Raw genomic sequence first — 27,865 nt, 5'->3', positions numbered from 1 at the left:
TTGAGTGTCCTGTATTCACAATTATTACGTATCTTTGTTTAAAGTCATGGTAGTAATACCATCATATGTCGAGCACTCTTATTGATCTGTGGTGGTTGAAGTTTAATTCAACAAGATACACGTACTTACACATAATAATAGACCGCAGTTAAATCAAGTAAAATACAGAAAAATAAAACAAACAATTAATATACTGCAATAAATGTTCAAATATCAATTATTTAAAAATGTTAACAATTAAAAATAAGTATATACACAAAAAGAGGATATTCTGCATCAGCCTTAGTAATGTACATAGAGATCCAGCATAAGGCATCATAAAATGTACAGTTTCAAACCAAAAAATCCCCAAAAGCCCAGTTCTAACTGTTATGGTATCCAGAGTTCTCCCCAGGATTGGTTAATAAGGTTGTGCTGCCGGGGGGGCCCGGAGGGGGCAGTGATTTGTGTTTAACACCTGTAACTGCCATTTCCTGCAATCTAGACCCCAAAATTGCCCTATATGATAACAAATAAAGTAAAAATATATATGTTTTTACATAGTGGCACAGCAAGTCCACAATGGGGCGCAGCGCCTCTTTTACATTCTTTGGGGAGAACCGTGAGAATGGTAACTGAATATAAAAGCTACAGCTAAAACTTTGGTCAGAGAATATTTTGTGGCAAGCATAAAAAACCATATTTGAAAGATTAGGAATCATCACCAGGGGCCAGACCAGACCTTTTTAGAACCAGTACCACCAGGACTTTAGTCAAGAGGACAACCAGTGGGATTACTGGTTTTGATTGGACCAGGCCACTGGTTTAAAAACAGCTATGCCAGTGGTCAACATCATTTTCCTCATTCAAACCTACACCCTTTAGAGCAGGATTAAAGATAACTCCAATACACCAGAGTATAAATTACAGCGGTGTTGCACATGTTAATGTCCACCAATGAGCCTGGAAAATATAAATGTTGACTCAATCCATTATTTTTGGGGCACCCCCAAGAGTCAATGTCAACTTGTGCGATGCAATCTGTTGCAGTAAGTCTTCTCCACCACACAGCGGCAGCAGAGGACCACAGCAGGGGGTCTGAAATGGGACGGCTCTTCTGTTTGACATCAGTTTGAGACAGAATCGTCCCTTAACCTCAGGTCTAACTCCAATCCTTAACATGACAATTAGGGGGATGACATATCTGACCCTGTATCAGTAACTAGGGGAAACCCCTGCCTCCTCCGAGGGAACCAGTAGAGTCAGGAAAGATCAGAGGAAAGGTCCTGTCCTTCACTCAGCCACGTCCACTCTCTCAGCAACTAGGAGACAAAGACAGCCAGAGAGGGTTGTATGTTATTAGAACCCTGTGTGTGTGTGTGTGTGTGTGTGTGTGTGTGTACCTGCATATCGCTTTCAGACTCCTGGATGGTCTCCTGTATCAGACTCTGTAGTCGACTCTCAAACGTCCTGCTCTCCTCGATCACCAACAGAGACTCATCCCTGAAACACACACACATGCAAGCAGTCTCAGACACACTTCAAATACACACATTATTAACACACAAAACACCAACTCACTACAGAGAAGAGAAGAGCACACCATCATAAACACATCCGTCTGTCTGTCTGTCTGCCTGTCTGCCTGCCTGCCTGCAGGAGGTGTGTGTATGTGAGTAGGTGTACTCACAGCTGCTGTAGGCTGGGTCTGGGGGTCAGTAGAGGGGGAACAGAGGAGGAAGAGCGTCCCCCATCCACAGGACTCCCACTCACCGGGCTGCGCACCTTACTCTGAATAACAACCAAGGATACACACTGATCAGGAGTGTATGTGTGTGTCCGTGTTTCTGTATGCATTTGTGTGTGCACTTACACAGGCTACTTTCAGCAGGTTCCATAGTTCCCTCTGCCGTCTCTCCTGTAGATTCATCAGGACCTGTTCACTCTCAGCCATCCTCTGTACCACGCCCTCTACACGGGGTAGCAGCTCCATTACACGCTGACGACACACCACCGTCTTACTGCAACACAAACACACACACTCGTCGTACTGCAGGGAGAGTGAAGACGCAAATGTGTGTATATGGAACGGCACCTGAGGTGTGTGTAGACTAGTGTGTGTGTGTGTGTGTGTGTGTGTGTGTGTGTGTGCATGGACACCTGAGGTGTGTGTAGACTAGTGTGTGTGTATGGACACCTGAGGTGTGTGTAGACTAGTGTGTGTGTGTGTGCGCATGGACACCTGAGGTGTGTGTAGACTAGTGTGTGTGTGTGTGCATGGACACCTGAGGTGTGTGTAGACTGAGGTGTGTGTAGACTAGTGTTTGTGTGTGTGTGCATGGACACCTGAGGTGTGTGTAGACTAGTGTGTGTGTGTGTGTGCATGGACACCTGAGGTGTGTGTAGACTAGTGTGTGTGTGTGTGCATGGACACCAGAGGTGTGTGTAGACTAGTGTGTGTGTGTGTGTGCATGGACACCTGAGGTGTGTGTAGACTAGTGTGTGTGTGTGTGTGTGCATGGACACCTGGGGTGTGTGTAGACTAGTGTGTGTGTGTGTGTGTGCATGGACACCTGAGGTGTGTGTAGACTAGTGTGTGTGTGTGTGCATGGACACCTGAGGTGTGTGTAGACTAGTGTGTGTGTGTGTGTGTGTGTGTGTGTGTGTGTGTGTGTGTGTGTGTGTGTGTGCATGGACACCTGAGGTGTGTGTAGACTAGTGTGTGTGTGTGTGTGCATGGACACCTGAGGTGTGTGAAGACTAGTGTGTGTGTGTGTGTGTGTGCATGGACACCTGAGGTGTGTGTAGACTAGTGTGTGTGTGTGTGTGTGTGTGTGTGTGTGTGTGTGTGTGTGTGTGTGTGTGTGTGTGTGTGTGTGTGTGTGTGTGTGTGTGTGTGTGGTTGTGCATGGACACCTGAGGTGTGTGTAGACTAGTGTGTGTGTGTGTGTGTGCATGGACACCTGAGGTGTGTGAAGACTAGTGTGTGTGTGTGTGTGTGTGTGCATGGACACCTGAGGTGTGTGTAGAAGTCTTTGAGTTTCCTCTCGTAGAACTGGACTGCCTGGACCACCAGACGTACTACCTCTTGACTGTCCCCCCCACACCTCTGGTCTGGAGAGAGGGAGGGGAGGGAGGGAGGAGAGAGAGAGAGAGGGCGGGGATAGAAACAGAGACAGATGGGGGGAGAGGGGAGAGAGAGAGAGAGAGAGGGTGGAGATAGAAACAGAGACAGACGGGGGGGAGGGAGAGGGGAGAGAGAGAGAGAGGGTGGAGATAGAAACAGAGACAGATGGGGGGGAGAGGGGGAGAGAGAGAGAGAGAGAGGGTGGAGATAGAAACAGAGACAGATGGGGGGGAGAGGGGAGAGAGAGAGAGGGTGGAGATAGAAACAGAGACAGATGGGGGGAGAGGGGAGAGAGAGAGAGAGAGAGAGGGTGGAGATAGAAACAGAGACAGATGGGGGGGAGAGGGGAGAGAGAGAGAGGGTGGAGATAGAAACAGAGAGAGACGGGGGGAGGGAGAGGGGAGAGAGAGAGAGGGTGGAGATAGAAACAGAGAGAGACGGGGGGAGGGAGAGGGGAGAGAGAGAGAGAGGGTGGAGATAGAGACAGAGACAGACGGGGGAGGGAGAGGGGAGAGAGAGAGAGAAGGGAGCGAGGAAGTTTTCCAGTCTATAATGACATGTTCTCAGAATCACAAGTAGACAGCAGATGTCTCTACTGTGATGGTAAATGGTGATGAATGGAGAAGTGGTAAACCAACCTCTGGGTTTCTCTTTCAGCTTACGGAACAACTCCATGGCCTTCCCCTCACTGTGGCCGAAAGAGGAGAGAGGAGAGAGGGAGCAGTTCATGTTTTATCTCACTAACGGCTAGGCATCAGCTGCCAGGGGGAAACTGGATAGATGCATTTCTAGATCTTGTTCTGGATTAAAGACTGGTCTGTTGAGATGTTTCTGTCTGTCTCTTACAGTGTGTCCAGGGCCTCTCCACTCCTCCACGGTTGTCTCTGGAGGTCCACGATGTCTGTCTGGAGGAGCATCATCTCCTCGTCCAGCTCTGTCACCCTCTCTGCCTGCAACACAAACACATTTACACACACACACACACAAACAAAACACAAACACACAGGTAGGAAGGCAGGCAATCAAACTTACCTGGCCACAGCTGACTGCAGTCTGCTCCATCTCCCTCCACACACCCAGCAGCTTTTCAGAGGCTAGAGACAGAACACCTTACATTACACTAGTCTAGTACTATAGTGTGGAATATACACTGAGTGTATTAAACATTAGGAACACCTTCCTAATATTGAGTTGCACCCCCTTTTGCCCTCAGAACAGCCTCCATTCGTCAGGGCATGGACTCTACAAGGTGTCGAAAGCATTCCATAGGGATGCTGGCCCATTTTGGCACACATACACAATCCATGTCTTAATTGTCTCAATAATTAAAAATCCTGTAGACATTTACTGCAGTCAATGACCAAAAGCATTATGTTATACTTCAGTCTTCTGTGATGCACACTACCGTTCAAAAGTTTGGGGTCACTTGTCCTCTTGCTCAGTTGTTCACCACTCCTCTTTCTATTCTGGTTAGGACCAGTTTGCGCTGTTTTGTGAAGGGAGTAGTACACAGCGTTGTACGAGATCTTCAGTTTCTTGGCAATTACTCATATGGAATAGCCTTCATTTCTCAGAACAAGAATAGAGTGATGAGTTTCAGAAGAAAGGTTTTGTTTCTGGCCATTTTGAACCTGTAATTGAACCCACAAATGCTGATGCTCCAGATGCTCAACTAGTCTAAAGAAGGCCAGTTTTATTGCTTCTTTAATCAGGACAACAGTTTTCAGCTGTGCTAAAGTAATTGCAAAAGTTTTTTATAATGATCAATTAGCATTTTAAAATGCTAAACTTGGATTAGCTAACACAACGTGCCATTGGTATATAAAGTGTAATATTGGGATGCAAACTCAAAATGTAATACATTTCAACTCTCTATCTGACATGGTACAGGTGTCTTCTTTTTTAAAGCCCATAACCATGTGTGTGAGGTTTGTTTGTTTTATAGTAGATTTTATTAAGACGACAAAGAATCAATCTGTGTGACCCTGATTTATCCCAGAGCAGTAAAATGTTAACCTGTCTCCTCCCCATCATCTACACTGAATTAAGTGGATTTAACAGGTAAGATATCATAACTTTCACCTGGATTCACCTGGTCAGTCTATGTCATGGGAAGAACAGGTGTTCCTAATATTTTGTACATTTAGTGAATAGTCAATATATATCCAACCTATCCATGCTGAGCTGCAGTCTGGGGCAGTCATAAACATATACTATGACTGTTGTCTAGTCCTGATATATTCCAGTTGTGACCCCTGTATAGTACAGTACCTATGTTTCCAGTAGCATACCTATCCCTGTAGCTCTCTGCTCCTGGTATTTGTCCATGTCTATGTGCAGGCTGGTAGAGAAGAAGTCTAGTTTGGCCGTCAGCCTCTGGTTCATAGACACCATCTCATTCTTCTGCTTAGACAGGGAGCTGTTGTGTCTCAGCAAACTCATGCTGATAGAAAGAGAGAGAGAGAGAGAGAGAGAGAGAGAGAGAGAGAGAGAGAGAGAGAGAGAGAGAGAGAGAGAGAGAAATAAAGAGAGAGAGTTTTGAGACTATTCCATGACTTTCATTGTACTGGGTAAGCTAAATCAACATCTCTTTAAGTATTTGACATTTGACTCCCCGGATAGAATAAGTGTGTTTTTGAATCTTACAGAGCAGCTTTCTGTCCCTGCTGTAACCTCTGCCAGTCCTCCTTCAGGGTACGGATGGTGTCCCAGGCCTGGCCCCAGGTCCTCCTCAGAGGACTGTAGGACAACACGTGCTTAGGATCCGTCTCTGAGAGGGAGAGAGAAAAAGAAAGAGAGACAGAGAGAGAGACAGAGAGAGGGAAAGAGAGAGTTCCAGTGTATAACAGAATCCTCACATATTCACATGTAAAAAGTAGAGACAGTTGTGAGAGATGGCCACTTTTCATTGATATTTTTCACTTTTCTTAGCATTAGTGTGCGGGTATACTCACGGACAAAACGTATGTTCTCTGGCATTGTGCGGGGGGTGAACTGGGGCTCGTAGGTGCAGGAGGAACGGTCAAACAGAAACACCAGAGGAAGGTCTGTCCTCCTCCCGTCTATCTCCTGAGAGAGAGAGAGAGAGAGAGAGAGAGAGAGAGATAGTAAAGATACGTGAAGACTTCTTATTAGCCTTTACATCTTGACTGCTCTGTCTGACATGCTATATGAAAGACATTTTGATTGAATTATAGATTATGTATCAACATCAGATAGATTACAGTGTAGTCGATGGCACACTGCCCCGCCTCTCCCTGTGGCTCCAGGGCTAGTCCCGCCTCCAACAGTAGCTCTTGATTGGCTGGAGGGATGTTGGTGTCAGACCCGATTCGCTGCTGCAGATCAGCCACGCTCTCATTGGCTGAGACAGAGTAGGTGAAGATCTTAGCAGACACCATGTTCAATACGTGAACCAGCTAGCGAGAGAGAGAGAGTTAGAGAGAAAATGAACAAAATCCAATCCTTCCATTACAACCCAGTGTCTTGCCAACCAGGGATCCTGTGAGAGAGATTTGTAATTGAATTAAAGAGAGAGAAAGTGTGTGTGTAGTGTACCTTCAGCTCCAGTATAGTCTCTAGCTGAGAGAAGCAGTCTGAGGAAGTAGTCTGGGGGTCTGCCTTGCCTCTCTCCTGGGGAGACCACCTCAGCATCAGCTGCAGCCAGCTCTCTAGACGGCCCAACAACAGACTACACCACACACAATGAGAAATAATTCACCCAAATGATCAAATTACTTATCTTATGTCTTAATAAATTGAAGGTACTTTATAGGCGAGTTTAAATGGCGCCAGGTGGTGGTGTAGTGACTCACGTGTTCAGGTTGTTGGGCTGGGGCAGGTGTTTAGAGAAGCGCACCTCCCCTGTCAGGTCCTCATAAACCACAATGTCATGATCCTGCTTCAACTTCAACTTACTATGCCTGAGAGAAGGAATGAGACAGAGAGAAAGAGAGATGAGGGGGAGGAGAACAGATCATTAGTATTTTTCTATTTCAATTGCTTAGATTGATAACAATAACTTAGATATACATTCACATGCTTGCACACAGACAAACACACACGCACACACGCACACACATGCACACACATAGGGAATGCAAGCTTGGCCATGCCAGTCTTGTCAACGCTGGCCTCAGAGGCCCACATGGGCAGTACACACACATTTCCCCTCATTCTTCAGGTATTTGATAGCATGTTGAAATATAATCATATTACAGTATAACTTGAGTCTGGAGTGGGATCTATCATAACCAAACATCCCACCCTTTAGGAATAACATTCAACAGGTTTATTATTGTAGCTCAAGGTTGAACACAGCAGGATAAAGCAACAATGGGTCTGTGTTTCTAACAAGGTAAAGGACAATAAGAGGTTTAGCTGGAGGATGTGTGTGTGTGTGTGTGTGTGTGTGTGTGTGTGTGTGTGTGTGTGTGTGTGTGTGTGTGTGTGTGTGTGTGTGTGTGTGTGTGTGTGTGTGTGTGTGTGTGTGTGTGTGTGTGTGTGTGTGTGGCAGTACCAGGGCACGGGTTGCCAGGTTGGCAGAAAAGGCCGGAACCCAGTGATGCACTCAAACACCAATGTACCAAAGCTCCAATAATCCACAGTCACTGTATACTTCTGTCTCTCCAAGAGCTCTGGAGCCTGAGAGAGAGAGAGAGAGAGAGAGAGAGAGAGAGAGAGAGAGAGAGAGAGAGAGAGAGAGAGAACCGGAAAGAGTGGGAGAAGGGATGGAGAACAGTGAAGAATTGCTGTGAAAAAGAGGAATCTATGAGAGCTAAAATAAAAGAGAGGGGAAGTGAGATAATTCCTAGTAAATGTGTTGGTGAATAAAAGTTATTCTGATTCTACCACAGAGATATAGAAATAGAACAGATAGAATAAGTGTTAGCCACAGTAGCGCCACACACCAGGTATTGCAGTGTTCCAACGAATGAGGTACACAGACTGTTCTGGTCCAGTTCCTTGGCGTAGCCCAGATCTATGATCTTATGGATCAACTACAGAGACGAAGAGATAACAGTGTCATGGGTTATGCTTAACTTCATGATGTATGAAGTAATCCTAGTATTAACTAAGAAATTACACGGTACAAACAGTGACTACATAACATATAATTAACTAATAAATATCAAATAACTACTTTGGTGCTCTACGGCCTTTTAGAACTTTTCATATAATCGTTGTTCGGCAAGCACTGAACTCCAAACACACACCTTCACCAGGAGGGTGTTTAGGGTTGCTACTGTGTGTGAAACATTTCACAATGAAAAACATTTACGGTCAATTTAAACCGCAAAGAAATGAATGTGTTTTGTGCCAACAACATGTTTTAATATGTCCGGCCTTAGTGAGTTATATAACTTTATTTCTGTCTATGCAAACATATTGAGGAGTTTAGGGATGGATGGTATATTTTGCCTCATTAACTAGATGATGACATATTAGGCAAGGTAGGAGCTATTCCAGAGGTGGGGTGTCTGTCGGCTTTGGGGTTTGCAGTGGTTTGTGGTTCTGTGATTACGCAGGTAATGAAACCATATTGTCTGTGCGACTCAAGATCAAGTTAACCTATTGAGCCAAATTCTAGGTATTTGTCTGGGAGTGACTGCAAAGTTCAGTTTCTAAAATCACACAGGGAGACTCACTCTCTTCTCTCCCTGCTGGAGGACGATGTTCTCTGGCTTCAGATCTCTGTGGATGATCCTCTTCTTATGAAGGTAGGTCAGAGCAGAGGCTAGGAGACAGAGAGAGATGGGGGAGAGAGAGAGAGAATAAACAAAGCCAAGCTATCCAGTCACAACCCAGTGTAATCAAACAGGATCCTGGTATTTTAATCAAACATGTAATCAAATAGGATCCTGGGCTTCTTTCCTACTTTCTCTTGTCCATACAGACGAACCGGAGGAGAGCGTCAGCATCATTTAGGGGGTGAATCATTTGGCATTACATTACACTGCTAATAGGGCAGCCTGACCACTCTGGAGTACAAGACTAATGATACAGCCCTGTGTGTGTGTGTGTGTGTGTGTGTGTGTGTGTGTGTGTGTGCGTATGGTACTGTGTCATTGATGTCCAGTAACGGTCTGGGCTTTGTCTCCGTGCTGTACGGTTGACCAGCATGGCCACTTAACATCCTGCATCAATGGGAGTTGGCTAAGAGTGTTAAATGATGTGGATCCCGTAACCCCAGTCCCCCTGTATTTGTGTGTGTCAGGGCCCAGTGGGTGCTACATTGTTAAATCCTCATCAGCAGGAAGTTCCCACCAAAGTTCAACAGGAAGAGGAATGATTTGTGTGTGTGCGTGTTACTACTTGAGTATGAGTATATGTTTTGCATGTCTGTATTTCAAGTGTTTTCACCTGTCTGTCTGTGCCTGATCTCATAGATGTGAGATGTATGGATTTACATATGCATTCCTGAGCGTGTGTGTTTGTTTATTGATGCGTGTTTCCTCCTGTGAGTATGGTGTGAGTGTGTTCAAGTGTAGAAGTCTGTACACGGTCCTGCGCTCTCATATTGTCACGACTCCCGCCGAAGTCGACCCCTCTCCTTGTTCGGGCGGTGTTCGGCAGTCGACGTCACCGGCTTACTAGTTGCCACCGATCGATGTTTCACTGTTCGTTTGGTTTTGTCTTTATTGTGTACACCTGTTTTGATTTTCCCTAATTATGTTTATTATTTAAACCTTTGCATTTCCTGTTTGTCTTGTCGGTAATTGTTTCCTGTTGTGTGTGAACGGAGGTGTTTTCTCCGCGATATGTATCGTCCTCGGAGAAGACTTATTGATTATTTAAGTAAACACGTTTTGTTTACATTGATCCCTGTGTCCTGCGCCTGACTCCTCTACTTCTCCTAAATATAATCATGACACATATCTGTGTGCATGTAGAAGATGATTTATTTGGTGTGAGTGTGATGATGTGTGCCTATGAATATCAGGAAGTATGCGGTTAGCTTATGACGTTCAGCTTTATATTTAGTATGGTCATGTCTGGTCATGTCATGCCAGTGAAAAATCTATCGATGTGCTCTTGGGCAAGGCACTTAACCTTACTTGATCCTGTAAGTCGCTCTGGATAAGAGTGTCTGCTGAATGTAAAAGGTATACAGAGTGATGGAAAATACTGTCTCATAGTTCAGACAAAATTCATCTGAAACATGTCAGCAGTTAAAATTCAGCAACCGTGGAGCATCTAAAAAGGCCAACTCAATGATTATAAAGAACAATAAAAATACATGTTTGTGGGTTCACTGGACGTCCTGGCTTGTCTTCACTATGTAATATAATGTAATAACAGTCATTTAGAAGATGCTATTATCCAAAACCAGAAGCTCACAGTAAACACATATATTCAGTACATGTGGCCTATGAGGAATCAAACCATCACACTATGTGTGAGTACTGTCAATGGTGACTGGCCTGTGGTTTGGGTCGTTGATGATGTCACTCTAAAGGTCAGACAGACAGGTGTGTGTGACGCACAAAGTCCCCGCCCATTTACTCCATCCAACAGGAAGTTTATCACACATGAACTGCCGCCTCAAAGGAAGTGGCTCTGTGATGTCACCATCAGGAACGTGGAACATGGCCAAACTGCTGGCATATGACACAGACACCATGCTACACAATGTCTGACACTGTGAGAATTGGTCAAAATCAGTGTGTAAATGCAATGCATTAGAGCTACTACTCACATATGTCTCGTAGCAGAATAAGGATGGAACCCTCCCTCATTCCACAGCAGTTCTCCAACAGGTTCAGATACTGGAGAGACACACACACAGATGAAACATGATCCGCATAAGGCTCTGTATGTGTGTGTGTGTGTGTGTGTGTGTGTGTATATAACACACCTTCCTCAGGTCACCTCCCTGACAGTACTCCATGGCCAGTAGAGGTAGATCATTGATGCGTAAGGAGGACTGCAGCCCTTCAGGAACCTCCCTCGCTGCTACCACATTCACATGGTCCAGTCTGAGAGACAGAGAGAGAGAGAGAGAGAGAGAGAGAGAGAGAGAGAGAGAGAGAGAGAGAGAGAGAGAGAGAGAGAGAGAGAGAGAGAGAAAGGTAGAGTGGAGGAGAGAGACAGTTATGTACTGTTGCATCACTGTAGAATGTATAAATGTGTTTCTGATTGTCGCAGGCTGAACTGTCCTAAAACCGTCCAATACAAACCAGTGAAAACAAATGAAACTAAAAACGTAATTGGTTCCAGATTCTACAGGCAAAACAATAACATTGGAACATTTGGAAAAATAACACTTTATAATTGTTTACTATATTACTGTACCAAGTGGTTAGGTGATACTGATGATGGTAATCATTAGGATAACAAATAGTCATGCGGTCAACATTGGTCAGCAGACAATATTTGTACAGTCATTGTGTTTTAGTCACACAATGGTAGTCTGAGAAGTAACTGATTGCTAAACCAAACATGATCAGAATATCACCCAACACTGGAAACGGAGAGGCAGTATAGTGAAAAAGGTATGATTGGATATGGAAAATCTCTCCCTCTTCTCCCTAGTGACTTCCGTAAGGTTAGCTGATGTCCGCTGGGCAGTGTGTGTGCAGTTGTGGGGTGTCTGTAAATGTATGATGTAGTGGGGTGTGTGTTAGGCGTTATAAGCTTTCTGTAAAAGTGTGACTCTATCAAAGGCTTTCATGCCTGGACTGCACACACACACACACACTAGAGGTCGACCGATTAATCAGAATGGCCGATTAATTATGGCCGATTTCAAGTTTTCAAAACAATCGGTAATCTGTATTTCTGGACACCGATTTGCAGATTTAAAAAAATATATATATATTTTTTACACCTTTATTTAACTAGGCAAGTCAGTTAAGAACACATTCTTATTTAAAATGACGGGCTAGGAACAGTGGGTTAACTACCTTGTTCAGGGGCAGAACGACAATCTTGCAACCTTACGGTTAACTAGTCCAACGCTCTAACCACCTGCTTTACATTGCACTCCACGAGGAGCCTGCCTGTTACGCGAATGCAGTAAGAAGCCACGGTAAGTTGCTAGCTAGCATTAAACTTATCTTATAAAAAACAATCAATCAATCATAATCAGTAGTTAAGTACACATGGTTGATGATATTACTAGTTTATCTAGCCTGTCCTGCGTTGCATATAATCGATGCAGTGCGCATTCGCGAAAAAGGACTGTCATTGCTCCAACGTGTACCTAACCATAAACATCAATGTCTTTCTTAAAATCAATACACAAGTATATATTTTTAAACCTGCATATTTAGTTAATATTGCCTGCTAACATGAATTTCTTTTAACTAGGGAAAATGTGTCACCTCTTGCAACAGAGTCAGGGTATATGCAGCAGTTTGGGCCGCCTGGCTCGTTGCGAACTGTGAAGACTATTTCTTCCTAACAAAGACAGCCAACTTCGCCAAACGGGGGATGATTTAACAAAAGCGCATTTGCGAAAAAAAAACACAATTGTTGCACGAATGTACCTAACCATAAACATCAATGCCTTTCTTAAAATCAATACACTGAAGTATATATTTTTAAACCTGCATATTTAGTTAAAAGAAATCCAGGTTAGCAGGCAATATTAACCAGCTGAAATTGTGTCACTTCTCTTGTGTTTATTGCACGCAGAGTCAGGGTATATGCAACAGTTTGGGCCGCCTGGCTCGTTGCGAACTAATTTGCCAGAATCTTACGTAACTATGACATAACATTGAAGGTTGTACAATGTAACAGGAATATTTAGACTTAGGGATGCCACCCGTTAAGATAAAATACGGAACGGTTCCGTATTTCACTGAAAGAAAAAAACGTTTTGTTTTCGAGATGATACTTTCCGGAATCGACCATATTAATGACCTAAGGCTCGTATTTCTGTGTGTTTATTATATTATAATTAAGTCTATGATTTGATAGAGCAGTCTGACTGAGCGGTGGTAGGCAGCAGCAGGCTCGTAAGCATTCATTCAAACAGCACTTTCGTGCGTTTTGCCAGCAGCTCTTCGCTGTGCTTCAAGCATTGCGCTGTTTATGACTTCAAGCCTATCAACTCCCAAGATTAGGCTGGTGTAACCGATGTGAAATGGCTAGCTAGTTAGCGGGGTGTGCGCTAATAGCGTTTCAAACGTCACTCGCTCTGAGACTTGGAGTAGTTGTTCCCCTTGCTCTGCATGGGTAACGCTGCTCCGAGGGTGGCTGTTGTCGATGTGTTCCTGGTTCGAGCCCAGGTAGGAGCGAGGAGAGGGACGGAAGCTATATTGTTACACTGGCAATACTAAAGTGCCTATAAGAACATCCAATAGTCAAAGCTATATGAAATACAAATCGTATAGAGAGAAATAGTCCTATAATTCCTATACTAACTACAACCTAAAACTTCTTACCTGGGAATATTGAAGACTCATGTTAAAAGGAACCACCAGCTTTCATATGTTCTCATGTTCTGAACAAGGAACTTAAACGTTAGCTTTCTTACATGGCACATATTGCACTTTTACTTTCTTCTCAAACACTTTGTTTTTGCATTATTTAAACCAAATTGAACATGTTTCATTATTTGTTTGAGGCAAAATTGATTTTATTGATGTATTATATTAAGTTAAAATAAGTGTTCATTCAGTATTGTTGTAATTGTCATTATTACAAATACATTAAAAAAATTTACAAAAAAAAAGTTATAAAAAAAATCGGCTGATTAATCGGTATCGACCCTGTTTTGGTCCTCCAATAATCGGTATCGGCGGTGAAAAATCATAATCGGTCGACCTCTAACACACACACACACACACACACACACACACACACACACACACACACACACACACACACACACACACACACACACACACACACACACACAAAAAAAAAACCTGAAGCTGACTGACTCAAAATTTAAGGGCTTCAGTTGACCTTGGCTAAAAATCTGATGTTATTACTTTGATACATTTCTTGGCATCCTGTGTTTAAACTCTGCATGGGCAAAGCTAGGACGGTGTGTGTGTGTGGCTTAGCGGTGCGTGGGTGCAAGAGAGGGTTGTGTTTGAGACCACGTCTGTCTGACAACAACACACTCGTTAAAGCATGACCTGATAACAAGAAATCCTCACACCCATTCTCTCTCACACATACATACTAAAGTACACACACTGACAAATTACCTCTCCACACCCACACCCAACTTGACACCAAGAATTAGCCCCCCCCCTTCACACCCCATCTGACACCAAGACATAATCGTCACACCCCCACACACAGTGCCACTCACCAACAGGAGTACCACTGGCATCACAGCAAAGATGAGTTGGTGGAACACTCTACCTATCCTATGCCAAATGACCAACACAGAACCCACAGACTGAAATAGACCCAGCTTTCATGTCTTTTTAATGTCATTGGTAATTTTTACTACAGCGCAATAAAAAAATGGTTTCATCGTTGTATTTTTCTTGCCCCAATGTGGACTGCAAAACAAATTAGGGGACATAACAAGTGTCAGTGTCATGGAATGTGCCCGTGACATCTTATGTGGCCTGTCTCTACGACAGAAGGGAAGTTGCGGCAGGATGTTAATAGCAGAGAGAACAAAGCAAATAGGCATTGTGAAAAATGCAAATCTCCCTGAATGTTCCTTACAAAGAAATCAAATAAAATGCGCCGAATACAACTGGTGTAGACTTAACAGTGAAATGCTTACTTACGAACCCGTTCCCAACAATGCAGAGTTAAAAAGTAAGAAAAATATTTTATGAATAAAAAAAGAGGTAGTAACACTATAATGAGGCTATATACAGTGCATTTGGAAAGTACTCAGACCCCTTGACTTTTTCCACATTTTGTTACTTGACAGCCTTATTCTATAATGGATTAAACACATTTTTTCCCTCCTCAATCTACACACAATACCCCATAATTACAAAGTGAAGTCAGGTTTTAATTTTTTTTGCCAAATTTATCAAAAATGAAAGAAATAAATACATTTATTACATAAGTATTCACGCCCTTTGCTATGAGACTCGAAATTGAGCTCAGGTGCATCCTGTTTCAATTGATAATCCTTGAGATGTTTCTACAACTTGATTGGAGTCCACCTGTGGTAAATTCAATTGATTGGACATGATTTGGAAAGGCACACACCTGTCTATATAAGATCCCACAGTAGACAGTGCATGTCAAAGCAAAAACCAAGCCATGAGGTCGAAGGAATTGTCCGTAGAGCTCCGAGACAGGATTGTGTCAAGGCACAGATCTGGGGAAGGGTACCAAAACATTTCTGCGGCATTGAAGGTCCCCCAAGAACACAGTGGCCTCCATCATTCTTAAATGGAAGAAGTTTGGAACCACCATGGCTCTTCCTCGATCTGGCCGCCCGGCCAAACTGAGAAATCGGGGGAGAAGGGTCTTGGTCAGGATGGTGACCAAGAACCCGATGGTCACTCTGACAGAGCTCTAGAGTTCCTATGTGGAGATGGGAGAACCTTCCAGAAGGACAGAGGGGTCTGAATACTTTCCGAATGCACCGTACAAGGAGTACCAGTACCGAGTCAATGTGCAGGGGTATGAGGTAATGGAGGGAATACAACATGTACATGTGGGTAGGGGTAAAAGTGACTAGGCAATCAGGATATATAATAAACAGAGTAGCAGCAGCTTATGAGTGATGCTGAATAATATTGAGTGATGCTGTGAGTAAAATAGGCTCAAGTGGGATTAACGTAACGTAGTCCCAATTGGTGATTTGGTAATAAACCTAATTTGTTGGATTCACACTGCCAACCTCCTGACTTACTGTACTACATAGTCATCCATATCCCTTCCCCTGCCAAGTTGGCAGATATGACCAAAATGGATTGGTCTACAGCTAAACCTAAACCCACTGTAAAGCTAAGTGGACCCATTGCCATACTGCTCGCACCATGCAAGTCCCTTAAGATCGGTAAATAATAAGAAAACATTTGTAGACAAAAAAGTGTCTCACCTCTTCATGATCTGTATCTCCAGACACCAGCGCTCTCTGTTCCTCTCACTCAGCTCCTGACGACACTGCTTAATGGCTATCTGCTCCTCTGTGTCCTACACAACAACATAGCCATAGGATTAGACACACACACACACACACACACACACACACACTAACACTATTACATTGCTGTTACAATACATACACACAGTACACAGAAAGAGACAGGCCTGACGCAACGTAAAGCACAAATGGCAGCGTAAAGCCTGTCTGAAGTATAATTGCCACATTAATCAATTTCAGTGGCAAGAAAAAGTATGTGAACCCTTTGGAAATACCTGGATTTCTGCATAAATTGGTCATAAACTTTGATCTGATCTTCATCTAGGTCACAACAATAGACAAACACAGTCTGCTTAAACTAATAACACACAAACAATTATACGTTTACAAGTCTTTGTTGAACACTGTGTAAACATTCACAGTGCAGGGTGGGAAAGGTATGTGAACTCTTGGATTTAATAACTGTTTGACCCTCCTTTGGCAGCAATAACCTCAACCAAACGTTTTCTGTAGTTGCGGATCAGACCTGCACAACGGTCAGGAGGAATTTTGGACCATTCCTCTTTACAAAACTGTTTCAGTTCAGCAATAATTGTCACGGTTATCGTCGGTGAAGGAGGACCAAAATGCAGCAGGACTGTGTTTGTTCATTTTGAACATTTATTAAATCAAGACGAACACAAAAACAACAAACAAAAGAACGAACGATCCACTGACAGTCTGGCAAGGCACAAGGCTAAACACAGAACAATTTCCCACAAACACACAGACAAACACACCCAACTAATATAGGACTTCCAATCAAAGGCAACACCACACAGCTGCCTTCAATTGGAAGTCCACCCCAATTAACTCCACATAGAAACACACTTACTAGACTACACATAGAAATACAGAAACATAGACCATAAACCAAAAACCCGGAAATATTAAATCAAACACCCTTTTTCCAAAACACCACCCTGGACCACATAAAACAAATACCCTCTGCCACGTCCTGACCAAACTACAATAACAATTAACCCTTATACTGGCCAGGACGTGACAATAATCTTGGGATGTCTGGTGTGAACTGCTCTCTTGAGGTCATGCCACAGCATCTCAATCGGGTTGAGGTCAAGACTCTGACTGGGCCACTCCAGAAGGCGTATTTTCTTCTGTTTAAGCCATTCTGTTGTTGGTTTACTTCTGTGTTTTGGGTCGTTGTCCTGTTGCATCACCCAACTATTGTTGAGCTTCAACTGGCGGACAGATAGCCTAACATTCTCCTGCAAAATGTCTTGATGAACTTGGGAATTCATTTTTCTGTCGATGATCGCAAGCTGTCCAGGCCCTGAGGCAGCTCCAAACCATGATGCTCCCTCCACCATACTTTACAGTTGGGATGAGGTTTTGATGTTGGTGTGCTGTGCCTTTTTTTCTCTACACATAATGTTGTGTGTTCCTTCCAAACAACTCAACTGTAGTTTCATCTGTCCACAGAATATTATGCCAGTAGCGCTGTCGAACATCCAGGTGCACTTTTGCAAACTTCAGACTGCAGCAATGTTTTTTTTGGACAGCAGTGTCTTCTTTCGTGGTGTCCTCCCATGAACACCATTCTTGTTTAGTGTTTTACGTATCATAGACTCATCAACAGAGATGTTAGCATGTTCCAGAGATTTCTGTAAGTCTTTAGCTGACACTCTAGGATTCTTCTTAACCTCATTGAGCATTCTGTGCTGTGCTCTTGCAGTCGTCTTTGCAGGACGGCCACTCCTAGGGAGAGTAGCAACAGTGCTGAACTTTCTCCATTTATAGACAATTTGTCTTACCGTGGACTGATGAACATCAAGGCTTTTAGAGATACTTTGTAACCCTTTCCAGCTTTATGCAAGTTAACAATTCTTAATCTTAGGTCTTCTGAGATCTCTTTTGTTTGAGGCATGGTTCACATCAGGCAATGCTCCTTGTAAATAGCAAACTCAAATTTTGTGAGTTTTTTGTTTAGGGCAAGGCAGCTCTAACCAATATCTCCAATCTCGTCTCATTGATTGGACTCCAAGTTAGCTGAGTCCAATTAGCTTTTGGAGAAGTCATTAGCCTAGGGGTTCACATACTTTTTCCAACCTACACTGTGAATGTTTAAATTATGTATTCAATAGAGACAAGAAAAATACAATAATTTGTGTGTTATTAATTTAAGCACACTATGTTTGTCTATTGTTGTGACTTAGATGAAGATCAGATCAAATTTGATGACCAATTTATGCAGAAATCCAGGTAATTCCAAAGGGTTCACATTCTTTTTCACTGTAACACTTCAACTCTGGGGAAAACATAATGAGCTGTACGAACAGCTTATCGTTTATTTTGGGTATTATGATGGTATCCTCAACAATCCAGGAAGTAACAGATGGAATCATCACCAGTGATTCAGAAAGTAGCAGAGGAAGTCCCATTAACACAATGCCATAGCCCATCATGCCCGTCCCTCCACTTCCTACGACAGACCGAAGTTACACTACATATACAAAAGTATGTGAACACCCCCTCAAATTACTGGATTTGGCTATTTCAAACCCACCCGTTGCTGACAGGTGTATAAAACTGAGGACACAGCTATGCAATCTCTATAGACAAACATTGGCAGTAGAATGGCTTTACTGAAGAGCTCAGTGACTTTCAACATGGCACTGTCATAGGATGCCACCTTTCCAACAAGTCAGTACGTCAAATTTCTGCCCTGCTAGAGCTGCCCAGGTCAACTGTAAGTACTGTTATTGTGATGTGGAAACGTATTGGAGCAACAACGGCTCAGCCGCGAAGTGGTAGGCCACACAAGCTCACAGAACGGGACCGTAGAGTGCTGAAGCATGTAACGCGTTTGACCTCATTTGCAACACTCACTAACTCTGGAAGCAATATCAGCATCAGAACTGTTCGTCAGGTGCTTCATGAAATGGGTTTCCATTGCCGAGCAGCCGAACACAAGCCTAAGATCATCATGCGCAATGCCAAGCGTCGGCTGCAGTGGTGTAAAGCTTGGCAACACGTTCTCTGGAGTGATGAATCATGCTTCACTATCTGGCAATTTGACGGAGAAATCTGGGATTGATGGATGCCAAGAGAACGCTACCTGCCCGAATGCTTAGTGCCAACTATAAAGTTTGGTGGAGGAGGAATAATGGTCTGGGGCCGTTTTTCATGGTTCGGACTAGGCCCCTTAGTTCCAGTGAAAGGAAATCTTAACGCTACAGCATACAATGACATTCTATACGATTCTGTGCTTCAAACTTTGTGGCAACAGTTTGGGGAAGGCCCTTTCCTGTTTTAGCATAACAATGCCTCTGTGCACAAAGGCGAGGTCCCTACAGAAATGGTTTGTTGAGATCAGTGTGGAAGAACTTGACTGGCCTGCACAGAGCCCTGACCTCAACCCCATCAAACACCTTTGGGATGAACTGGAAAGCCGACTGCGATCCAGGCCTAATCGCCCAACATCAGTGCCGACCTCACTAATGCTCTTGTGGCTGAATGAAAGCAAGTCCCTGCAGCAATGTTGCAACATCAAGTGGAAAGTATGGTGGAAATTACAAGATTATGTTATAATGCTGTTATTGCATCACATGGCTGTTTTATGCAACAGAATAAGGGGTTGTTAGAACACTCATCTGTGTGTGTTCTACTGAGGATGGACCTCTAGAAGATTTACGATGTCTTTGGGTGATACCGCATTCCAGAGCATGAGTTAATGTTTCTGTTCTATAAGGTACCAGGGAGAGATGACCCCAGGGCCAGACCCTGGTCTCTACACAATGAGATACTGTCTGCTGTGAATTATAAGTATCTTTCATACAAATGTTAACCTTGTGACCCATTCCATACATCTGTTGTTTGTCTTGTAGACTGAAGGAGTATGGACTTTGCTATAAAATGCTGTGGCTCAAACCAGCTTGTTGAGTTCTCAGTGGTCACCTCCAGGGGTGATTACCGACCAGCTCCATTACTGCACTAATTAAATAATAAAGTTTGATTGTTTTGAAGAAATCTAGAAGTCTCTCCTTTTGATTACAATAATTCCACCACAATTTTGCAGACGAGGATGCGATGATGAACAGATTTTTTTTATTGTTCCCAGTGAAACTCAGGTTAACCGTGCACAGGGAGTTGCATTAGATGCAACCAGGGGAAAGCCACTCTCCACTATTTGGAGCAGATCAGATCCCCACCTGGCTGGGAGCGTCAGCTGAATGGATACATCATCTCGAACAGAATTGAATTAAGGGTGAGACTGGTTTCTTTCAATAATTGAACTTGAAAGTGCACAGAATTAATAGTACTAATTAGACATTAACTGAATGTTTAAGGGATGAAAAGATAAGAAAAAAGAAAAACAATATAAAAAATAACAAATGCACCTGTTGAGGGTACACTCAGAGCAAGGTCTTCCTTAAGAGGGCCACAGCTGGGGTAAGTAGCAGGACTGAGTTGATGAGAGTGTTCTTAAGTGAGGTATCCTTGGACATGATTGTTAATTAGCCAGTTGCGGGCTACCAAAAGTCCAGATCCGTGGTACTGAGTTGATCACAGTAGGACTGGTGAGGTTAATGTATTGAACGAAGAACGAGAGTGCAGGTGACGCCTTGCAAGGCATCTGACTTTGGTGAAGTTCAAATTTTAACGTGTATGTAATTGATACAATGTTTTGTTAAATGAGGTAAACAGGTATGCCCTGGGTTGCTATTGTTGGGTGTAATTGTGCGTGTTTTTGATATTCCTGGTACTTAGAAAATACAAGGTAAGATAGGATTTTTGGGACCGTGTTAAAAAGTTAGATAGGAGACATGGGTACTCTGTAGGTTGTTTTGCACATTTGGATAGATGGAAGATAATCTATACCATAGTAATCGCAATAGGCGATATCCCAGTGTGGATACAACACCCAGTTTTGGGACCACTAATTAGGTAATCTTTTGATAATGGTATAGGTTTCCCTGTTCATATAGTCAGCGTTTGAAATCCTATGTGGATAATCTTTGTAAAAGTGTTCTGTGTCGGCGCAATAGGTTGACTCTGTGTGGGTAACCTTTCAATGATGTTCTGTGTGGACATCTGACCAATTCTGTGTGAGTGGTCTGACCAATCCTGTGTAGATGGTTGTTTAGTAATGTTCTGTGTGAGCATTTGATCAGTCGTGTGGTTGATCATGAAGGCTCTGTGTGAGCCTGAGATAAATAATAATTAGTAGATAAGTGTCACGTCTTCCGCCGAAGTTGGTCCCGCTCCTTGTTCGGGCGGCATTCGAAGTCACCGACCTAGCCATCGCTGATCCTCTTTTCATTTTCCTTTGGTTTTGTCTTGTCTTCCATCACACCTGGTTCCAATCCCATTCAATTACATGTTGTGTATTTAACCCTCTGTTCCCCCTCATGTCCTTGTCGGTGATTGTTTATTGTAAGTGCTTGTGCACGGCTGTCCTGGTGTGCGTCGGGTTATGTACCCATTATTTGATTGTTCTGTTTTCCGGTGTTTTTTTGTTGTTATTAAACTGCGCCGTTTGGAAACACAGTTTTTGTTCTCCTGCGTCTGACTTCTCTGCCGCCAGTACGCACTCCTTACAATAAGTTAATGATATGCAATGGTTTAAAATAGTTAGGTACATATGTGAAAGCTATAAACCAAATCCACCTATAGAAGTCAGAAAATATTCCTGCAGGTTATATAAATATTGATTATGTGTGTTTGTGAACAGTACTGTGTGAATATGATATGAGAGTTGTGTGAGTGTGTAAATAAGATATAAACATTTGCATAATAAGATGATTGAAATTTGGTTAATAAATGTTCATACAGTGGGGGAAAAAAGTATTTGATCCCCTGCTGATTTTGTACGTTTGCCCACTTACAAAGAAATGATCAGTCTATAATTTTAATAGTAGGTTTATTTGAACAGTGAGAGACAGAATAACAACAAAAATATCCAGAAAAACGCATGTCAAAAATATTATAAATTGATTTGCATTTTAATGAGGGAAATAAGTATTTGACCCCCTCTCAATCAGAAAGATTTCTGGCTCCCAGGCGTCTTTTATACAGGTAACGAGCTGAGATTAGGAGCACACTCTTAAAGGGAGTGCTCCTAACCACAGCTTGTTACCTGTAAAAAAGACACCTGTCCACAGAAGCAATCAATCAATCAGATTCCAAACTCTCCACCATGGCCAAGACCAAAGAGCTCTCCAAGGATGTCAGGGACAAGATTGTAGACCTACACAAGGCTGGAATGGGCTACAAGACCATCGCCAAGCAGCTTGGTGAGAAGGTGACAACATTTGGTGCAATTATTCGCAAATGGAAGAAACACAAAAGAACTGTCAATATCCCTCGGCCTGGGGCTCCATGCAAGATCTCACCTCGTGGAGTTGCAATGATCATGAGAAAGGTGAGGAATCAGCCCAGAACTACACGGGAGGATCTTGTCAATGATCTCAAGGCAGCTGAGACCATAGTCACCAAGAAATCAACTGGTAACACACTACGCCGTGAAGGACTGAAATCCTGCAGCGCCCGCAAGGTCCCCCTGCTCAAGAAAGCACATATACATGCCCGTCTGAACTTTGCCAATGAACATCTGAATGACTCAGAGGACAACTGGTGAAAGTGTTGTGGTCAGATGAGACCAAAATGGAGCTCTTTGACATCAACTCAACTTGCCGTGTTTGGAGGAGGAGGAATGCTGCCTATGACCCCAAGAACACCATCCCCACCGTCAAACATGGAGGTGGAAACATTATGCTTTGGGGGTGTTTTTCTGCTAAGGGGACAGGACAACTTCACCGCATCAAAGGGACGATGGACGGGGCCATGTACCGTGAAATCTTGGGTGAGAACCTCCTTCCCTCAGCCAGGGCATTGAAAACGGGTCGTGGATGGGTATTCCAGCATGACAATGACCCAAAACACACGACCAAGGCAACAAAGGAGTGGCTCAAGAAGAAGCACATTATGGTCCTGGAGTGGCCTAGCCAGTCTCCAGACCTTAATCCCATAGAAAGTCTGTGGAGGGAGCTGAATGTTCGAGTTGCCAAACGTCAGCCTCAAAACCTTAATGACTTGGAGAAGATCTGCAAAGAGGAGTGGGACAAAATCTCTCCTGAGATGTGTGCAAACCTGGTGGCCAACTACAAGAAATGTCTGACCTCTGTGATTGCCAACAAGGGTTTTGCCACCAAGTACTAAGTCATGTTTTGCAGAGGGGTCAAATACTTATTTCCCTCATTAAAATGCAAATAATTTTATAACATTTTTGACATGCGTTTTTCTGGATTTTTTGTTGTTATTCTGTCTCTCACTTTTCAAATAAACCTACCATTAAAATTATAGACTGATCATTTCTTTGTCAGTGGGCAAACGTACAAAATCAGCATGGGATCAAATACTTTTTTCCCTCACTGTAGACTACAGATGAACAATATATATACTCATTATAGAGGTTTAATATTGTTCCACAGTTTATTTTCTAGTCTCCTCTTATAAGGAAACGGTCTGAAAAATGTGTGACTGAGACAGAACTCTGCAGGGGAGTGTAAGAGATGCGAGACTAGTCAGACATTCCACTATAAATCAGCTTGGGAGTGGACATTTACTGCTTAGCACTTAGAAAACACTGGAACTATTGTATCTCTCTTGCAAGTTTGTATAGCTGTGTATGCATGGGCTTGGTCTGATGTGTAGAAGGTAATGACATATGCAGTGACATCACTAGGGCTGGACTTCGGGCTTAATAAAATAACATGGGACTTTTCCTATTTTGCAGAACTTACTCGGAAACATGCGTGCTATGTTCCTGTTGTCAACTTCTGTCTGCAATTGCATTAATAAAGTTTTTGAATTATTTAATTAAAAGATATTGTCTGAATGGTAATTTCACCAATGAGCCAATGATTAACAAGGAACAAGGAACGAACCCCAACAGGGTACTACATTTAAAATAAAACTGCCCATAAGGTAGTATGAGAGGAGTTGCTATATTTATGGAATAAACCTTTTTCCATAAAGTTAGAGCGAATTAAGATGGTATCTCGACGTAACTTATAATGTTGTATAAAGCATAGGGTTTCCATCAAACTAAGTATAATTGCGGAGCTAATGTGATGTAGTAAAATAATTGAAATATGTCGCTTGATCATCTGCTTTTATTACAAGGAGCAAGATCTGGTTTAAAGTCAAGGAATGTCCATGTAACTCGTTGACTGCTAATCTATTCCTTTTGCGCATGTGAGAATCTCTGCGGAGACACGTGTGGACCTGTAGGGCTATTTATGAGAATTGTGTTATAATGTGCCAGATGTTAAGACTACAAACCATTGTAATTGGGTTATTTGTGGGATTTCTTCATAATTTCAATAGCATTGGGTCTATGATATTGACTAAAATATGGGTTTCTGATTGTAATTCAAGTATTGGTATGTTTTGCCTGGAAAGATACTGCTGCCAGTGTTTGTTTAAGATATAAACTGAAAGTTTTAACTGTGTGCTTAGTTCAAATTGAACGGCTAATTTATTCAATATAAATGGCGAGGCGATTTTGATGTAATACATTGTCTCTTGCCTAAATGGAGTCGAATTTAAATAACTGAATCGAATAAGGGACAGTTAACTACATCTAATGAATTCTAATAATAGTGGATAGGTAATTGCGATAGAGCTGTGACCATGAACATAATTGAAATCTAAACATGGCTATTACTTATTGCAGGATACAACTGCAACGAACTGAAGTTGTGGGCAGGAAAAGGATCTGATATTCCAAAATGTGTTTTTTTTCTTATGGATTGACTGATGTATTTTATAAATGTGGCGCATTACATGTTACTTTTAAAGTCTTGGACATTTCATAAGTAGGAAACTGAAAGAGAAGAGAAAATTGTCAAGTTTGTTTTTAACCTTACGATAGCGGTAAGCGCAGAACGTTGTTTGAGAAAGGGTTATATTTTTTTCCTACTGGTAAAAATAGAAGAGTTAGTCGTGCTCGCTGGGCTATGTCGGCTGTAAGGATTCAGTGGGACATTTGCAGTAGAGGTCTGAATAGTTGAATCGGAAACATTCTGTGATAATTTCTGATTACTGTTGCTGGGTTTTATAGTTTAGGTAATACCAGTGAATTTGAGCAGAAAGTTAACGTATTCTAACATTATAATCTGTTTCCATTACATGAAACAGTGTCCAGTCATTAAAGTGGATTGCAGGTTAGTTTTGACTATTACGCTGATGAGACAGCACCAACTTTTTAAAGGTTCTAGATTTGTTAAACAACAGGTTTATATTTTTACTAAATTAATGCAACCGGTTGAAATGATTAGATTACTGGATCACTGATTCCTTACGCTGAGAGATTGACTACATTTGCGACAGAAAAAAGTATTACATTTAAAGAGGTTACAGGAAACATCTAAGGCGAAACAGCTATTCCATATGTTGTTGGACATTAGTCTAGTAATGATACCAGGATAATTTTACATGGTTATGGAAAAGAGAGACCAGTCATATAATATAATATGGGAGTGAATCGTTAGACTCAGTGGAGAGATACATGTTGCAGTGGCTGAGGAGGCTGTTATAGCAGCAAAAGGGGGGCCAACTCTATATTAATGCCCATTATTTTGGAATGAGATGTTCGACGAGCAGATGTCCACATACTTTTGGTCATGTAGTGTACGTGGAAGTAGCACTGATGGTTACCTGTACATGGCATTGTTACCATCTGGCCTTTCTGCAAAAGACGAAGGGCTGTGCTTTCTAACCACATATGCATTTTTACCAGAAATCACCAAGCCCTTACCTTTGATTAAGGACATTGATCATGTAGCCTACTTGCACTTTCAGTTCTGATGTTTGGTGTCCTTTCTAGCTATCTAGCAACTACCCTGATTGGTTACAGGGTGGGTGAATGTTCAACAGAGAGTGGGATCAGTCCCTAGAGAAAGGGATCAAGCCCTAGGCTGGGACAAAAGCCAGCCAGCACACAGACATTGTTCTCCAGGAGTGGAGTGAGCAGTTCTGGACTACAATAGGCAATAGAGACTAGAGACTGACAGGTGGCTGAAAGGGCAAAGCATGAGAGCCTCTGTGACCACAGAGAGAGGAAGGTCATTGAATCTATCTGAATAAAGACGTTACATAAAGGACCATTTAGGAATCAGCGAGAACAAAGGTCTAATGCTCTTAATACATTAACATCCTTTTCATAACTCTGATGGGGTCACACATCTATGACAATGAAGCGTGTAAAGTACCAGCCAGCAAGAGGATTTGACACAATGCTAACTGTCATTACCACTGACTTCCATTGTTAGTAGGGGTCCACATAGTACTACCACTGTGCCCTTTCAGCTGAATTCACCTGAGACAACACTGAGCAGCATTTCCAGTAAACGAAGTGGTGCATACAGCCATAACGACAGATAGACGGTGCACAGATAGAGGACAAAAAGAGCTAACTAAATGGGTGTGGACAAGGTCCAATGGTGTAGCTATAATAACGTCCCTCTCATCCTGTGACTAGGTGTGATGTCATAGGCCAGGGAGGATGCAGAGTTCTATGGGCCAGGTGACAGGATAAAGCTGAGTGTATTTCCTGTACGTTACATTTAAAGCATTCATGATGAGGGAATGTAATATTACATCAAATATTAATGTGGGAGCCTCCATAGGTTCTGCTAGGCATGCAGCAGCATAGGTTGTAGGCTATCTGATGACAGTAAGAAACCTGAAAAATGCCACCACTGAGGATGCTCATACATGATAGCATAGCACTTTTGCAAACACACAAAATATGGTAAAAGTTATTGGTAACAAAATACACACATGAATGGTGTGCTACTGTTAAAGTTATGCACCTTGTTCTGCCATCTGGTGACATTCCCGAAGCCCCCGGTCCCCAGGCGTTCCTTCAGCTCCCAGGAGCCACAGCTCTGCTGCTGCTGCAGAGGAACGCGACTCATTGTCCTCAGATAGTCCTGACCTCAGCCACACAACAACACAGGATCTGAAAAGATGTTTACTACAGCATTATTAGCCTGTATGTACACTGTATGTAGGCCTAAATAACGCATGTCTGGACCTTTGGGGCACTGAAGGTAGTAGCAAACAGAGCCGCAACGATTTCAAAATATATGGTAACAAGTACCTACTGCTACTACTTGCCCTATAATGACAGTGTTACTAGCTCAACATCCATAGCTGTTCTCTCTGAATACATAATAGGCTACATTATATAAACACTGAAATGACAAGACTGATTGTCAGCAGGCTACAGGAGAACATCAAATGTATTCTTTATAAAGCAGCAGCACAGCAGCACAGATAGTTTGTGTTTCGATTTATAAAAAAATAAAAGTATGCTTATATTGTGTTTATGAACTTTACAAGCTTTCTAGTTGTTTTCCACTTATTATAGAAGATTAAAGCTGGCATTAGGCTTCCCCGATGCTACTGTAATGTAGCACAACTACCGCGAGCACCTCTCACCTTTCGTTCGTGAGTAGAGACTAAAATTAGTCCTACCTGAACAGTAGACTTTGGCCAACGAAAAAAGTGTTTTTTATAATGATAGACGCAGCTACCTAGCATACACTTTTGTTCATGAAAGTAACCTTCACTTTCTCTCGATTTACTACTGTAGCTGGCGACCAAAAAAATTCTCAAACTCTACTTCCTGAAAGTCATATTTCCTGTAAACCTGAACGCGG

General features: G+C 42.7%; 1 protein-coding gene across 2 annotated transcripts; it reads right to left on the bottom strand.

The window, feature by feature from the left end:
• Positions 1-81: 81 nt before the first annotated feature.
• Positions 82-27,865, bottom strand: ikbkb (inhibitor of nuclear factor kappa B kinase subunit beta). Of its 2 annotated transcripts, none has more exons than XM_014161477.2 (22): positions 27,681-27,865; positions 27,014-27,162; positions 16,089-16,183; positions 10,965-11,085; positions 10,806-10,875; positions 8,755-8,843; positions 8,017-8,106; positions 7,626-7,750; positions 6,922-7,029; positions 6,665-6,797; positions 6,331-6,525; positions 6,061-6,175; positions 5,753-5,876; positions 5,398-5,549; positions 4,139-4,200; positions 3,953-4,056; positions 3,745-3,794; positions 2,994-3,093; positions 1,853-2,000; positions 1,670-1,770; positions 1,383-1,482; positions 82-1,301 (listed from the first exon to the last, which is right to left on the bottom strand). In XM_014161477.2, exons 2-22 carry the CDS (start codon positions 27,116-27,118, stop codon positions 1,242-1,244), a joined length of 2,247 nt encoding a protein of 748 aa, XP_014016952.1. In that variant the 5' UTR covers positions 27,119-27,162; positions 27,681-27,865; the 3' UTR covers positions 82-1,241. The 2 variants fall into 2 exon arrangements, with proteins under 2 accessions (XP_014016952.1, XP_014016953.1); XM_014161478.2 differs by having other exon boundaries at positions 27,645-27,854.

The sequence above is a fragment of the Salmo salar genome, chromosome ssa20 (genome assembly GCF_905237065.1).
Source record: "Salmo salar chromosome ssa20, Ssal_v3.1, whole genome shotgun sequence".
Taxonomy (NCBI): domain Eukaryota; kingdom Metazoa; phylum Chordata; class Actinopteri; order Salmoniformes; family Salmonidae; genus Salmo; species Salmo salar.
The sequence above is the reverse complement of the archived record's forward strand: the minus strand, read 5'-3'. Positions and strand labels throughout refer to the sequence as shown.

Bases quoted from the DNA above. Each gene is read 5' to 3' on its own strand.
- ikbkb (XM_014161477.2), bottom strand. From the start codon at position 27,118: ATGAGTCGCGTTCCTCTGCAGCAGCAGCAGAGCTGTGGCTCCTGGGAG. The intron at 4,201-5,397 runs GTATGCTACTGG...TTCTGTCTCTAG, and splicing joins GCAGAGAGCTACAGGGATAG to CCTCTGAAAAGCTGCTGGGT. The intron at 1,302-1,382 runs GTACACACACAC...TTTGTCTCCTAG, and splicing joins AGTCTGAAAGCGATATGCAG to TTGCTGAGAGAGTGGACGTG.